A 15,464-nucleotide genomic window follows, 5' to 3' on the forward strand; every position below is an offset into this window, starting at 1 on the left:
AGTCGCTCTATTCCGCCTACAAAGCGCTCTAAAAAAACATCAAAAACCTCCATCGTCATTTTATATTCATGCTGTAAGTATATATGTAATGTAATAACATTCATGATAACATGTAATGTTAACAAAAAAAGGTTAGTAAAAGTCAGCTAACAATAGAGCCAATGATAGTCGCTCTATTCCGCCTACAAAGCGCTCTAAAAAACATCAAAAACTTCCATCGGCATTTTATATTAATGCTGTAAGTATATATGTAATATAGTAACATTCATAATAACATGTAATATTTTTAAAAAAGGTTAGTAAAAGTCAGCTAACAATGGAGCCAATAATTGTCGCTCTATTCCGCCGACAAAGCGCTCTAAAAAACATAAAAAACCTCCATTGTCATTTTATATTCATGGTCTGAGTATATATGTAATGTAATAACATTCATGATAACATGTAATATTAAAAAAAGGTTAGTAAAAGTCAGCTAACAATGGAGCCAATGATAGTCGCTCTATCCCGCCTACAAAGCGCTCTAAAAAAACATCAAAAACCTCCATCGTCTTTTTATATTCATGCTGTAAGTATATATGTAATGTAATAACATTCATAATAACATGTAATGTTAACAAAAAAAGGTTAGTAAAAGTCAGCTAACAATGGAGCCAATGATAGTCGCTCTATTCCGCCTAAAATCGCTCTAAAAAACATCAAAAACTTCCAGAGTCCAGTCCATGGTGGATCTAACATAATAGTGTGAGAGTCCAGTCCATAGTGGATCTAACATAATAGTGAGAGTCCAGTCCATAGTGGATCTAACATAATAGTGTGAGAGTCCAGTCCATAGTGGATCTAACATAATAGTGAGAGTCCAGTCCATAGTAGATCCAACATAATAGTGAGAGAGTCCAGTCCATAGTGGATCTAACATAATAGTGTGAGAGTCCAGTCCATAGTGGATTTAACATAATAGTGAGAGTCCAGTCCATAGTGGATCTAACATAATAGTGAGAGTCCAGTCCATAGTGGATCTAACATAATAGTGAGAGTCCAGTCCATAGTGGATCTAACATAATAGTGAGAGTCCAGTCCATAGTGGATCTAACATAATAGTGAGAGTCCAGTCCATAGTGGGGCCAGCAGGAGACCATCCCGAGCTCAGACGGGTCAGCAGTGCAGAGACGTCCACAACTGATGCACAGGCGAGCGGTCCACCCTGGGTCCCGACTTTAGACAGCCAGCGCTTCATCCGTGGCCCCCGAACCTGTGCCCCCCCCTCCACGAAGGAGAGGGGGGCAGAGCAGAAAAGAAACGGCAGATCAACTGGTCTAAAAGGGGGTCTATTTAAAGGCTAGAGTATACAAATGAGTTTTAAGATGGGACTTAAAAGCTTCTACTGAGGTAGCATCTCTAACTGTTACCGGGAGGGCATTCCAGAGTACTGGAGCCCCAATAGAAAACGCTCTATAGCCCACAGACTTTTCTTGGGGCTCTGGGAATCACTAATCACTATCACTATCATGATAATAGCTACTTTTTTTCTTAAGTAGCCTGTTTCTGAAGGAAAGTTCTGGTAAGATTCATAAATTGTTGTTGTGTATTGGCCAGTTTGCATACGACGGTCCCATTTTATTGATGTAGAAAAAAAGTCTGGACACACAATTTGTCGGAGTCACTAATTGTGGGACTGATTGGACTTTGCAGACTTTGTTCCGACGGTGCGGACTCTGCTGGGCCATCCTGTGTACCTGATCTACTTGTGCGTGACCATCATCCAGCTCAACTCTCTCATCGGCATGGTGACCTACAAGCCAAAGTACATCGAGCAGCACTTCCGGCAGTCTGCGTCCAAGGCCAACTTTCTCATGGGTGTGAACCATAGACAACACACCCAATGTGTTTGAGGGACAGGAACATGCCCGCTGGGATGCATGGTGGTGCTCTGCGATGACCCCCGCCTTGTCCTCTCACACCCCAGGCGTGATCAACATTCCGGCCGTGGCATTGGGGATCTTCTCCGGCGGCCTCCTGATGAAGAAGATGAAGCTGAACATCATGGGAGCGGCCAAGTTTGCCTTCGTCACGTCTCTGATTGGTTACGTCCTCTCCTTGTTCTTCTTCGCCATGAGCTGCGAGAACGCCAAGATGGCCGGCGTGACGCTCCCATACGGCAGGTACGCTGTAGGGCTCCAGCACTTCAAACACATGCAAAACTGTGGAATAAAAAAATAGTCATGATAATAATTATTAATTACGTCCCGATACAACGCGTTCACGTCCGATATGATACCAATCTTTGAGCCTTCAGTATTGACCGATGCTGATCCCATACGATATCACCAATTTATTATTTTGTCTTTTTATTTAGAGATGCCCCGATACTAATTTTGGAGTCTCATAATTCTAAGACTTTTTCAAATGTTTGACATTTTATCTTATTTACAATTTTATCTTTTATCTAATAATTTATACTTTTTATCACATCAATAACATTTTATCTCATAATTTGCCATTTTTGTTTCATGATTATAACATTTTTTATCGTTAACACTTCTTATCTCATGAATGCAACATTTTTTCTCATAATTAACATTTTATCTCATGATTGAAACGTTTTATCTCATAATTAACATGTTATCTCATAATTAACATTTCATCTCACAATTTAAACATTTGATCTCATAATTAACATTTGATCTCATAATTAACATTTGATCTCATAATTTAAAGTTGTTATCTCATAATTAACATTTGATCTCATAATTAACATTTTATCTCACAATTTAAACATTTGATCTCATAATTAACATTTGATCTCATAATTTATACTTTTTATCTCATAATTAACATTTTATCTAATAATTTACAACTTTTGTTTCATGATTATGACATTTTTTATCGTTAACACTTTTTATCTCATGAATCCAACATTTTTTCTCGTAATTAACATTTTATCTCATAATTGAAACATTTTATCTCATAATTAACATTTGATCTCATAATTTAAACTTGTTATCTCATAATTAACATTTGATCTCATAATTAACATTTGATCTCACAATTTAAACATTTGATCTCATAATTAACATTTTATCTCATAATTAACATTTGATCTCATAATTTATACTTTTATCTCATAATTAGCATTTGATCTCATAATTAACATTCTATCTCACAATTTAAACATTTGATCTCATAATTAACATTTGATCTCATAATTTATGCTTTTTATCTCATAATTAACATTGTATCTAATAATTTACAACTTTTGTTTTATGATTATGACATTTGATCTCATAATTGAAACGTTTTATCTCATAATTAACATTTTATCTCATAATTTACACTTTTTATCTCATAATTAACATTTTATCTCATAATTTAAACATTTGATCTCATAATTAACATTTGATCTCACAATTAACATTTGATCTCATAATTTATGCTTTTTATCTCATAATTAACATTTTATCTAATAATTTACAACTTTTGTTTTATGATTATGACATTTGATCTCATAATTTACACTTTTTATCTCAAAATTAACATTTTATCTCATAATTTACACTGTTTATCTCATAATTAACATTTTATCTCATAATTCAAACATTTATCTCATAATTAACATTTGATCTCATAATAAACATTTCATTTCAAAATGTATGCTTTTTATCTCATAATTAACATTTTATCTAATAATTTACAACTTTTGTTTTATGATTATGACATTTGATCTCATAATTTACCCTTTTTATCTCAAAATTAACATTTTATCTCATAATTTACACTGTTTATCTCATAATTAACATTTTATCTCATAATTCAAACATTTATCTCATAATTAACATTTGATCTCATAATAAACATTTCATTTCAAAATGTATGCTTTTTATCTCATAATTAAAAAAAATTCTAATAATTTACAACTTTTGTTTCATGATTATGACATTTTATCTCATAATTGAAACGTTTTATCTCATAATTGACATTTTATCTCATAATTTATACTTTTTATCTCATAATTAACATTTTATCTCATAATTTATACTTTTTATCTCATAATTTATACTTTTTATCTCATAATTAACATTTTGACTCATAATTTAAACGTTTTATCTCATAATTAACATTCTATCTCATAATTAACATTTTATCTCATAATTGAAACGTTTTATCTCATAATTGACATTTTATCTCATAATTTATACTTTTTATCTCATAATTAACATTTTATCTCATAATTTAAAGTTTTATCTCATAATTAACATTCTATCTCATGATTAACATTTTATCTCATAATTTAAACGTTTTATCTCATAATTAACATTCTATCTCATAATTAACATTTCATCTCATGATTCAAAGACTTTTTCAAATGTTTGACATTTTATCTTATTTCCAATTTTATCTCATAATAAACATTGTATCTCATAATTTATACTTTTTTATCTCATAAATAACATTTTATCTCATAATTTGCCATTTTTGTTTCATGATTATAACAGTTTTTTGTCGTTAACACTTTTTATCTCCTGAATCCAACATTTTATCTCATAATTTACGGTACACTTTATGATTATATTATTACATAATTTAAACTTTTTATCTCATAATTTACATTTTTCATCTCATGATTGTTGTATCTCATAATATCAACTTTTTATCCGTGATTGTGACATTTTATCTCATCTACACTTTTTATCTAAAAAAAAAATTAAATTTTAAGTCACAATTTATACTTCTTTATCTTATGATTATTCCATTTTAGTGTATAATTTATACATTTTATCTTGTGATTAGGACTTTTCATCTCATAATCTATACATTTTATCCTGTGATTAGGACTTGTTATCTCATAATTTAAACTTTTTATCTCATAACAATTTTTTTTAATTTCATGATAGTTTTATTTCATAATATCAACTTTTTAACTGTCATTATGACATTTTATCTCATCTACACTTTTTATCTAAAAATTTTTTAATTTTAAGTTACAATTTACACTTCTTTATCTCATGAATATTCCATTTTAGTGTATGATTTATACATTTTATCCTATGATTAGGACTTTTTATCTCGTTATCTATACATTTTATCCTGTGATTAGGACTTGTTATCTCATAATTTAAACTTTTTATCTCATAACACATTTTTTTATCTCATGATTGTTTTATCTTGTAATATCAACTTTTTAACAGTCATTATGACATTTTATCTCATCTACACTTTTTATCTAAATTTTTTTTGATTTTAAGTTACAATTTACACTTCTTTATCTCATGAATATTCCATTTTAGTGTATGATTTATACATTTTATCCTATGATTAGGACTTTTTATCTTATAATCTATACATTTTATCCTGTGATTAGGACTTGTTATCTCATAATTTAAACTTTTTAACTCATAACAAATTTTTTTTATCTCATGATTGTTTTATCTTGTAATATCAGCTTTTTAACAGTCATTATGACATGTTATCTCATCTTCACATTTTATCTAAAAAATTTTAATTTTAAGTTACAATTTACACTTCTTTATCTCATGAATATTCCATTTTAGTGTATGATTTATACATTTTATCCTATAATTAGGACTTTTTATCTCATAATTTATACATTTATCCTGTGATTAGGACTTTTTGTCTCATAATTTATAAATGTTATCCTGTGATTATATTATTCCGTGATTATATAATTTGAACTTTTTGTTTCATGATTAAGAATAATCTAATAATTTAGACTTTTTATTTCATAGTTTGCAAAGTGAGGCATGACAAGAACTACTTAAATCTTATGTAACATCAAATAACAAAAGAAGAAACATGAATTGGACATCATGTGGACTAAGAAAAAAAAAAAATCAACGAATCAAACAAAATACACTATAATGCCAAAAGTATTTGGCCACCCATCCAAAGGATCATAATTTTGGTGTGGGGTTGTTTTTCAGGAGCTGGGCTTGGCCCCTTAGTTCCAGTGAAAATAATTTTGAATGCTCCAGGATACCAAAACATTTTGGACAATTCCTTGCTCCCAACCTTGTGGGAACAGTTTGGGGCGAGCCCCTTCCTCTTTCAACATGACTGTGCACCAGTGCACAAAGCAAGGTTCATAAAGTCATGGATGACAGAGTCTGGTGTGGATGAACTTGACTGGCCTGCACAGAGTCCTGACCTGAACCCGATAGAACACCTTTGGGATGAATTAGAACGGAAACTGAGAGCCAGGCCTTCTCCACCAACATCAGTGTGTGACCTCACCAATGCGCTTTTGGAAGAATGGTGGAAAATTCTTATCAACACACTCTGCAACCTTGTGGACAGCCTTCACAGAAGAGTTGAAGCTGTAATAGCTGCAAAAGGTGGACAGACATCATATTGAACCCTATGGGTTAGGAATGGGATGGCACTTCAAGTTCATATGTGAGTCAAGGCAGGTGGCCAAATACTTTTGGCAATATAGTGTATATCCATATTGGTGTATGTATACCGACTTGTCATTATCATCCATTATCATATGTTATACTTTTGCCATGTATCCATCAAATCTGCTGTTGAAACTTGGACTATACAACCAAGTTATAAATTGATTGTAAATTAGGGGCGGGACATGGACAAGCATTCTTGCTTTTTTACCGTATCCCTTTTCGGTGGGTGCAGTTGCATGTCTGTCAAATTACAAGGAGTGATGAAGTGGTGCTACCTATGTCTGTCTGCCGGAATAAATAAATAAATAAATTCATCATTCATAGTAGTTCTTTAAACTAAAATAAATAACTTTACCCATTCTGTAATTTGGTTGATAACAGGAATGTTGGCCATCATTTTTCAAAATGTCGTTGTCAGGTTCAAACTCTGATGACATCTATTAAACAAGAAAAGAAGCAAGGAATTAAACAGAGACAAAATTAAATTTCGCTCAATTGAGGAGAGACGTCTGGACTGTACTCTTTGTACAGTCTGACCACACTCCGACGAAAGATTGTACGCCTCCTCTTTTATTTGGACTTTCCCTGATTACATGGCAACAGCTGTTTCTAAGGGACGGGGGGTCGTAAACAGCCATCGCCTTTGGTTACAGAACAGTTGAAAGAAAAGGTTGTAAACAGTTGAAAGAAAAGGTCGCACTTCTACCTCTAAATCGCTTTAAAAATGCATTCAAAAAATGTCAACAATACATAATTTATATTCTGTAATCTGTATAATAACCAAACTGTAACAACGTTGTTTTTGTAAGAACGAACACTGAGGACCTCTTTTTCTAGAGTCGGAAATGTTTTTGTCAAGAAGTCGGGATTTTTTCTAAGTGTCAAAAAGTCGAGATTTTTTCCAAGTATCAAAAATTCGGGATTTTGTCTATGTGTCAAAAAGTCGGGATTTTTTAAAAAGTGTCAAATAATCGGGATTTTTTTCTAAATTTAGAAAAATCTGCATTTTTTGAAAGTGTCAAATCAGGATTTTTTTCTGAGTGTCAAAAAGTCGAGATTTTTTATGAGTGTCAAAAAATCTGGATTTTCTCTAAGTGTCAAAAAGTCGGAAATGTTATTGCCAAAAAGTCTGGATTTTTTTATAAGTGTCAAAAAGTCTGGATTTTTTCTAAGTGTCAAAAAGTCTGGATTTTTTCTAAGTGTCAAAAAGTAGGACATTTTTTTGTCAAAAAATCTGGATTTTTTTCTTAGTGTCAAAAGTCGGGATTTTTTCCAAGAATCAAAAAGTCGGACATTTTTTGGTCAAAAATTTGGGATTTTTTCTAAGTGTCAAAAAGTGGGGATTGTTTTCTAGATGTCAAAAAGTCTGAATTTTTTTGTCAAAAAGTCGAGATTTTTTATGAGTGTCAAAAAAATCGGGATTTTCTCTAAGTGTCAAAAAGTCGGAAATGTTTTTGCCAAAAAGTCTGGATTTTTTCTAAGTGTCAAAAAGTCTGGATTTTTTTCCAAGTGTAAAAAAGTCTGGATTTTTTCTAAGTGTCAAAAAGTAGGACATTTTTTTGTCAAAAAATCTGGATTTTTTTCTTAGTGTCAAAAAATCTGGATTTTTTTCTTAGTGTCAAAAAATCTGGATTTTTTTCTTAGTGTCAAAAAGTCGGGATTTTTTCCAAGAATCAAAAAGTCGGACATTTTTTGGTCAAAAATTTGGGATTTTTTCTAAGTGTCAAAAAGTGGGGATTGTTTTCTAGATGTCAAAAAGTCTCAATTTTTTTGTCAAAAAGTCGAGATTTTTTCTGAGTGTCAGAAAATCGGGATTTTCTCTAAGTGTCAAAAAGTCGGAAATGTTTTTGCCAAAAGGTCTGGATTTTTTCTAAGTGTCAAAAAGTCTGGATTTTTTCCAAGTGTCAAAAAGTCTGGATTTTTTTCCAAGTGTCAAAAAATAGGACATTTTTTTGTCAACAAATCTGGATTTTTTTCTTAGTGTCAAAAAATCTAGATTTTTTTCTTAGTGTTAAAAAGTCGGGATTTTTTCCAAGAATCAAAAAGTCGGACATTTTTTGGTCAAAAATGTGGGATTTTTTCTAAGTGTCAAAAAGTGGGGATTGTTTTCTAGATGTCAAAAAGTCTGAATTTTTTTGTCAAAAAATTGGGATTTTTTCCAAGTGTCAAAAATTCGGGATTTTTTTCTAGGTGTGAAAAAATTGAGATTTTTTGTAAGTGTCAAAAAGTAAGACATTTTTTTGTCAAAAAATTTGGATTTTTTTCTTATTGTCAAAAAATCTGGATTTTTTCCAAGTGTCAAAAAGTCAAACATTTTTTGGTCAAAAAGTCGGCATTTTTTCTAAGTGTCAAAAAGTGGGGATTGTTTTCTAGATGTCAAAAAGTCGGGATTTTTTCCAAGAATCAAAAAGTCGGACATTTTTTGGTCAAAAATTTGGGATTTTTTTTAAGTGTCAAAAAGTGGAGATTGTTTTCTAGATGTCAAAAAGTCTGAATTTTTTTGTCAAAAAGTTGGGATTTTTTCCAAGTGTCAAAAATTCGGGATTTTTTTCTAGGTGTGAAAAAGTTGAGATTTTTTGTAAGTGTCAAAAAGTAAGACATTTTTTTGTCAAAAAATTTGGATTTTTTTCTTATTGTCAAAAAATCTGGATTTTTTCCAAGTGTCAAAAAGTCAAACATCTTTTGGTCAAAAAGTCGGCATTTTTTCTAAGTGTCAAAAAGTGGGGATTGTTTTCTAGATGTCAAAAAGTCGGGATTTTTTCCAAGAATCAAAAAGTCGGACATTTTTTGGTCAAAAATTTGGGATTTTTTCTAAGTGTCAAAAGGTGGAGATTGTTTTCTAGATGTCAAAAAGTCTCGATTTTTTTGTCAAAAAGTCGAGATTTTTTATGAGTGTCAAAAAATTGGGATTTTCTCTAAGTGTCAAAAAGTCGGAAATGTTTTTGCCAAAAAGTCTGGATTTTTTCCAAGTTTCAAAAAGTAGAACTTTTTTTGTCAAAAAATCTGGATTTTTTTCTTAGTGTCAAAAAATCTGGATTTTTTTCTTAATGTCAAAAAGTCGAGATTTTTTATGAGTGTCAAAAAGTCGAGATTTTTTATGAGTGTCAAAAAAATCGGGATTTTCTCTAAGTGTCAAAAAGTCGGAAATGTTTTTGCCAAAAAATCTGGATTTTTTGTAAGTGTCAAAAAGTCTGGATTTTTTGTAAGTGTCAAAAAGTCTGGATTTTTTGTAAGTGTCAAAAAGTTGGGATTTTTTCCAAGTGTCAAAAATTCGGGATTTTTTTCTAGGTGTGAAAAAATTGAGATTTTTTGTAAGTGTCAAAAAGTAAGACATTTTTTTGTCAAAAAATTTGGATTTTTTTCTTATTGTCAAAAAATCTGGATTTTTTCCAAGTGTCAAAAAGTCAAACATTTTTTGGTCAAAAAGTCGGCATTTTTTCTAAGTGTCAAAAAGTGGGGATTGTTTTCTAGATGTAAAAAGTCGTTTTTTTTTCCAAGAATCAAAAAGTCGGACATTTTTTGGTCAAAAATTTGGGATTTTTTCTAAGTGTCAAAAAGTGGGGATTGTTTTCTAGATGTCAAAAAGTCTGAATTTTTTTGTCAAAAAGTTGGGATTTTTTCTAAGTGTCAAAAATTCAGAATTTTTTTCTAGGTGTGAAAAAGTTGAGATTTTTTAAAAGTGTCAAAACCAGCCACCATTAGGCAGCGCCACCGTTTAAAGAAACGGTCTCACTCCACACTAGCGAGGTGTACTTCCACGCTGAACAGTGAACTTTTGTCTTCTCGCCGGGAACTCATGGCAACACAAAGTTTTGTGACAACTTAGATACAATTATTCTAACAGTTGTCTGTTTTTTTTCCCACCAACTTTGGCCCAATTGCAACTGTGAAGACTTGCAGGTGTGCTCTTCTGTATGAATAATAAATACAGCAGCAAATATTGAGTATGTTTATGATGTCTTCCTCGCAGCGTGGAGGAGACATCCGAGGACAAAGAGTCGCTGTTGAACGCCTGCAACGCCAAATGTTTTTGTCCGGACAACAACTGGGAGCCCGTGTGCGGCGGCGATGACATCACCTACGTTTCTCCCTGCCATGCAGGATGCGGCCAGTCCACGGGCTCGGGCAAAGACACCGTAAGTCACGTGACACACATACTAATAACATTAGTCCCCAAAACTAAGTGTAAACATTACACGGAACAAACTTGTGCATTTCCAAACAACTCATGACTTAGTCTTTGTTTTAAACGACTGCAAAATAATCCACCATGCGGCCAAAGAAAGTTGCGTTTTGATAAAGGTGAGAAACATTATTTGAAGGCAAAAAATGTTATATTTTCTGCATTTAAAACTATAATTATTCCCTAAAAAGTGTGTGTGGAAGTGCTTCCCCGCAGTTCCACTGTTAGACACAGCAGGTTTTAATAATCAATTGTTTTAACAAAGTTCTCTCTCCAGCAGGACGCAAATTTTTCAGCCACGTCCGTATCCTCTCTCTCCTCCTGCTCCCGGTCGCTTACTGTTAAAGACAACAGATGATTAGATTGACACATACCGCCTGTGACATCTAATCACCTGTCAGCTGTGTCTCGCCGTCAGCACATGCCCCGCCCCCGTCTGATGGTGCTCTGTCCTCAGCACCACGGACAGAGGCGGTGACCTTTGCTCCTGCAGGCAACACTGGCCACATCTCCCTCCACAGTGTGTATTTTGTTCATATTTTTGGCCGTAATTGAATTCACGTTATTTCTTACGGGGAAAAACGTATTCGGTTTTGTATGATTTTTGTCTTTATCTGATTTTTTGGGAACAAATTATGAACAAAAAACAAGGCACCGGTTTTTAATATGAATAATAAAGGTTTTTATTGCCTGCCTACTGACTAAAAACAAGTCATTTTATGCAATTTTTACATACTTCTGTGGACTTTAATATTGACATTGAATATATAAAATATATCCCCTTTGAAAAATAATCACTTTGTAAAAGCTTTAAAAGCTTTTTTTCCCCTTAATAAATAATGTAAATCCAATGAATGCCTTCCAGTAACCCAAAAATAGGAACAAAAACACATTTAATAGAGAATAAATCAACTCTGCTATTCAGACAACAATGTGACATATATATGAATGATAAATGAAATGAACATTTATTAGGATTTTGTAGTTTGCTATTAGTTCTTTCTTGAAACTCAATAGTGCTTCTCACTTTCTTTATCAAAGTCCTGGCACTCGGCCCATATTGGCTTGTTAGTTTGTTACGTACAATTTTCACCCGTGCAATAACCAGGACAATATATATATATATATATATATATATATATATATATATATATATATATATATATATATATATATATATATATATATATATGTGTCGCGCCTCGCCAAGGAGCAGCGAGAATACCAAGAAGCGCATATGCCAAATTTTCAAAGAGAACGGCCTAGGGATCACGATTGAAGCCAACAAGCAAACCGTCAACTTCCTTGACGTCACTTTCAACCTGAGAAATAACAGCTACCAACCATTCACGAAACCCCACACAACACTCCAATACGTGCACCATGACAGCAACCACCCACCCACCCACCACCACGAAAAGAATACCTACCGGAATCAATAAAAGGCCATCGATGCTGTCATCTAGCAAAGCTGAATTTGACCAAGCAACCCCCCCGTACCAAAAAGCCCTTGATGAAAGCGGATACAATTTCACCCTCACCTATGAACCCACGCCAGGAAACCAGCCAAAAAAGAACAGAAAACGAAACGACATCATCTGGTACAACCCCCCATACAGCAAAAACGTCTCAACTAACATTGGACACAAATTCCTCAATCTGATTGACAAACACTTTCCCAAAGACAACACCCTAAGAAAAGTATTCAACAAGAACAACATTAAATTGAGCTACAGCTGCATGAACAATATACGACAAATCATCTCAAACCACAACAAAACAATTGCAAATGAGCCGTCGGCCCTCAGACAGAGCGACTCCAAAACCAACAAAGCATGTAACTGTCGAAAGAAACCTGATTGCCCTCTCAACAGGGGGTGCTTACAAGCATCAGTTGTCTACCAATCTAAGGTAATACGCAAGGACATTAACACATCCGACACATATGTAGGATTAACCGAGGGAGAATTCAAAACCAGATGGAACAATCACAAGGCTTCTTTCAGGAACAAAAACCTGCGAAATACCACAGAACTCAGCAAACACATTTGGGACCTCAAAGACAATAATGTTGAATATTCAATAACATGGCAAATTCTTGCATCCAGCACACCTTACAATAGTGGTAATAAAAGATGCAACCTATGCTTGAAAGAGAAACTGTTTATTATTTACCGTCCAGACCTGTCATCCCTCAACAAGCGCAGCGAAATTGTAACAACATGCCGCCATAGACGGAAACACCTCCTAGGTAACACATGAGCCAATCACCACGCCCCTAGGCCAGCCTGTACCCACCCACTCTGTGCCCTATATAAACCATGGTATGTGAATGCTCCCATTAAAATCTCCTGATGATTGAGGGTACCCCCACTCATGAAACAGGCCTGTAGAGATGAAATAGTCTTGTGATTTTTTTTCCCCACACATACATATATATATATATATATATATATATATATATATATATATATATATATATATATATATATATATATATATATATATATATATAAATGAATAAAACGAGCTAAAATACTAGCATAAAATGTTTGCATGCTAATTTAGGATAAGTTAACATACTTCTAAAATGGCACCAAGTATCAAAGTTTAAACAATAGCTAAAATACCGCCATAAAATGTTAGCCTGCTAACGTTAGCATTATGACATAAGAAAATATAGTGAACTTCAAAGATAGCGCTAAGTATCGAAAGCCATGATTTTACGTTCAAATTAATCAAATTAGCTCAACTACTAGCATAAAACATTAGCATGCTAACGTTAGCATTATGACATAAGCAAATACAGTGAACTTCTAAGATAGCGCCAAGTATCGAAAGCCATGATTTTAGGTTCAAATTAAATCAAATTAGCTCAACTACTAGCATAAAACTTTAGTATACTAACATTACCATGACAACACGGGAAAAGTTAGCATACTTTTAAGATGCCGCCAAGTATCAAAATCCATGATTTTTAGGCTCAAATGAATAAGATGCACTAACATACTAGCATACAACCGTTGCAAGCTACTTCAGGATAAGTTAGCATACTTCTAAGATGGCGCCAAGTATCAAAGTGTAAACGATAGCTAAAATACTGGCATAAAACATTAGCATGCTAATGTTAGCATGATGGCATAGGAAAATGTAGCATACGTCTAAGATGGCGTCAAATATCAAAGTTTAAACAATAGCTAATATACTGGCATAAAACATTAGCATGCTAACATTAGCATGATGGCATAGGAAAATGTAGCATACGTCTAAGATGGCGCCATGTATCAAAGTTTAAACGATAGCTAAAATACTGGCATAAAACATTAGCATGCTAACATTAGCATGATGGCATAGGAAAATGTAGCATACGTCTAAGATGGCGTCAAGTATCAAAGTTTAAACGATAGCTAAAATACTGGCTGAAAACATTAGCATGCTAATGTTAGCATGATGGCATAGGAAAATGTAGCATACGTCTAAGATGGCGTCAAGTATCACAGTTTAAACAATAGCTAAAATACTGCCATAAAACATTAGCATGCTAACATTAGCATGATGGCACAGGAAAATGTAGCATACGTCTAAGATGGCGTCAAGTATCAAAGTTTAAACGATAGCTAAAATACTCGCTGAAAACATTAGCATGCTAACGTTACCATGATGGCATAGGAAAATGTAGCATGCTTCTAAGATGTCGCCATGTATCAAAGTTTAAACGATAGCTAAAATACTGGCATAAAACATTAGCATGCTAACATTAGCATGATGGCATAGGAAAATGTAGCATACGTCTAAGATGGCGTCAAGTATCAAAGTTTAAACGATAGCTAAAATACTGGCTGAAAACATTAGCATGCTAATGTTAGCATGATGGCATAGGAAAATGTAGCATACTTCTAAGATGGCGTCGAGTATCAAAGTTTAAACAATAGCTAAAATACTGGCATAAAATGTTAGCATGCTAACGTTAGCATGATGGCATAGGAAAATGTAGCATATGTCTAAGATGGCGTCAAATATCAAAGTTGAAACAATAGCTAATATACTGGCAAAAAACAATAGCATGCTAAAGTTAGCATGATGCATAGGAAAATGTAGCATACGTCTAAGATGGCGTCAAGTATCAAAGTTTAAACGATAGCTAAAATACTGGCTGAAAACATTAGAATGCTAATGTTAGCATGATGGCATAGGAAAATGTAGCATACTTCTAAGATGGCGTCAAGTATCAAAGTTTAAACGATAGCTAAAATACTGGCTTAAAACATTAGCATGCTAACGTTAGCATGATGGCATAGGAAAATGTAGCATACGTCTAAGATGGCGTCAAGTATTGAAAGCAATGTTTAGGTTTATATGAATAAAACGAGCAAATATGTTTGCATAAAACTTTAGCACGCGAATGGTAGCATGGCAACGTAGGAAAAGTATTGACAACCATGATTTTTAGGTTCATATGACTCAGACTTGCTAAAAGGCTAGCATTAAACGTTAGTATTTTATCATGGGAACAGTTAGCATATACGTACACAAATGTTAGGTTGAAAGGATTCAAATATTGTTGTCCAGGTGTTCTCCAACTGCAGCTGTGTCGGTGCGGCTGGCAACTTCACGGCCACTAGAGGGCAGTGCCCCGACAAGGAGGACTGTGACAGGATGTTCCCGTACTTCTTAGCGCTGTCCGTCATCACGTCCTTCATCATCTCCCTGGGAGGCACACCAGGCTACATGCTGCTCATCAGGTATCATAAACCATGATTTTTCAGTTCAAACAAACTAAATTAGCAACAAAAAAAAAGCTAGCATAAAATGTTAGCATGCTAACGCACGTTGACTATTGCCCTACTTGCATGACAGCACCGAGAGTC

At 33.5% G+C, this 15,464-nt stretch overlaps 1 protein-coding gene across 1 annotated transcript in view; it reads left to right on the forward strand.

Annotated features, from left to right (window-relative positions):
* Window positions 1-15,464, forward strand: part of slco1c1 (solute carrier organic anion transporter family, member 1C1) — a 49,454-nt gene that overhangs the window by 23,214 nt on the left and 10,776 nt on the right. Inside the window, exons 7-10 of the mRNA XM_061925991.2 lie at window positions 1,690-1,854; window positions 1,964-2,159; window positions 10,384-10,549; window positions 15,166-15,338. Coding sequence (XP_061781975.1) covers window positions 1,690-1,854; window positions 1,964-2,159; window positions 10,384-10,549; window positions 15,166-15,338 — 700 coding nt within the window. The remainder of the gene's footprint in view (window positions 1-1,689; window positions 1,855-1,963; window positions 2,160-10,383; window positions 10,550-15,165; window positions 15,339-15,464) is intronic.

The sequence above is a fragment of the Nerophis lumbriciformis genome, linkage group LG30 (assembly GCF_033978685.3).
Source record: "Nerophis lumbriciformis linkage group LG30, RoL_Nlum_v2.1, whole genome shotgun sequence".
Lineage (NCBI taxonomy): Eukaryota > Metazoa > Chordata > Actinopteri > Syngnathiformes > Syngnathidae > Nerophis > Nerophis lumbriciformis.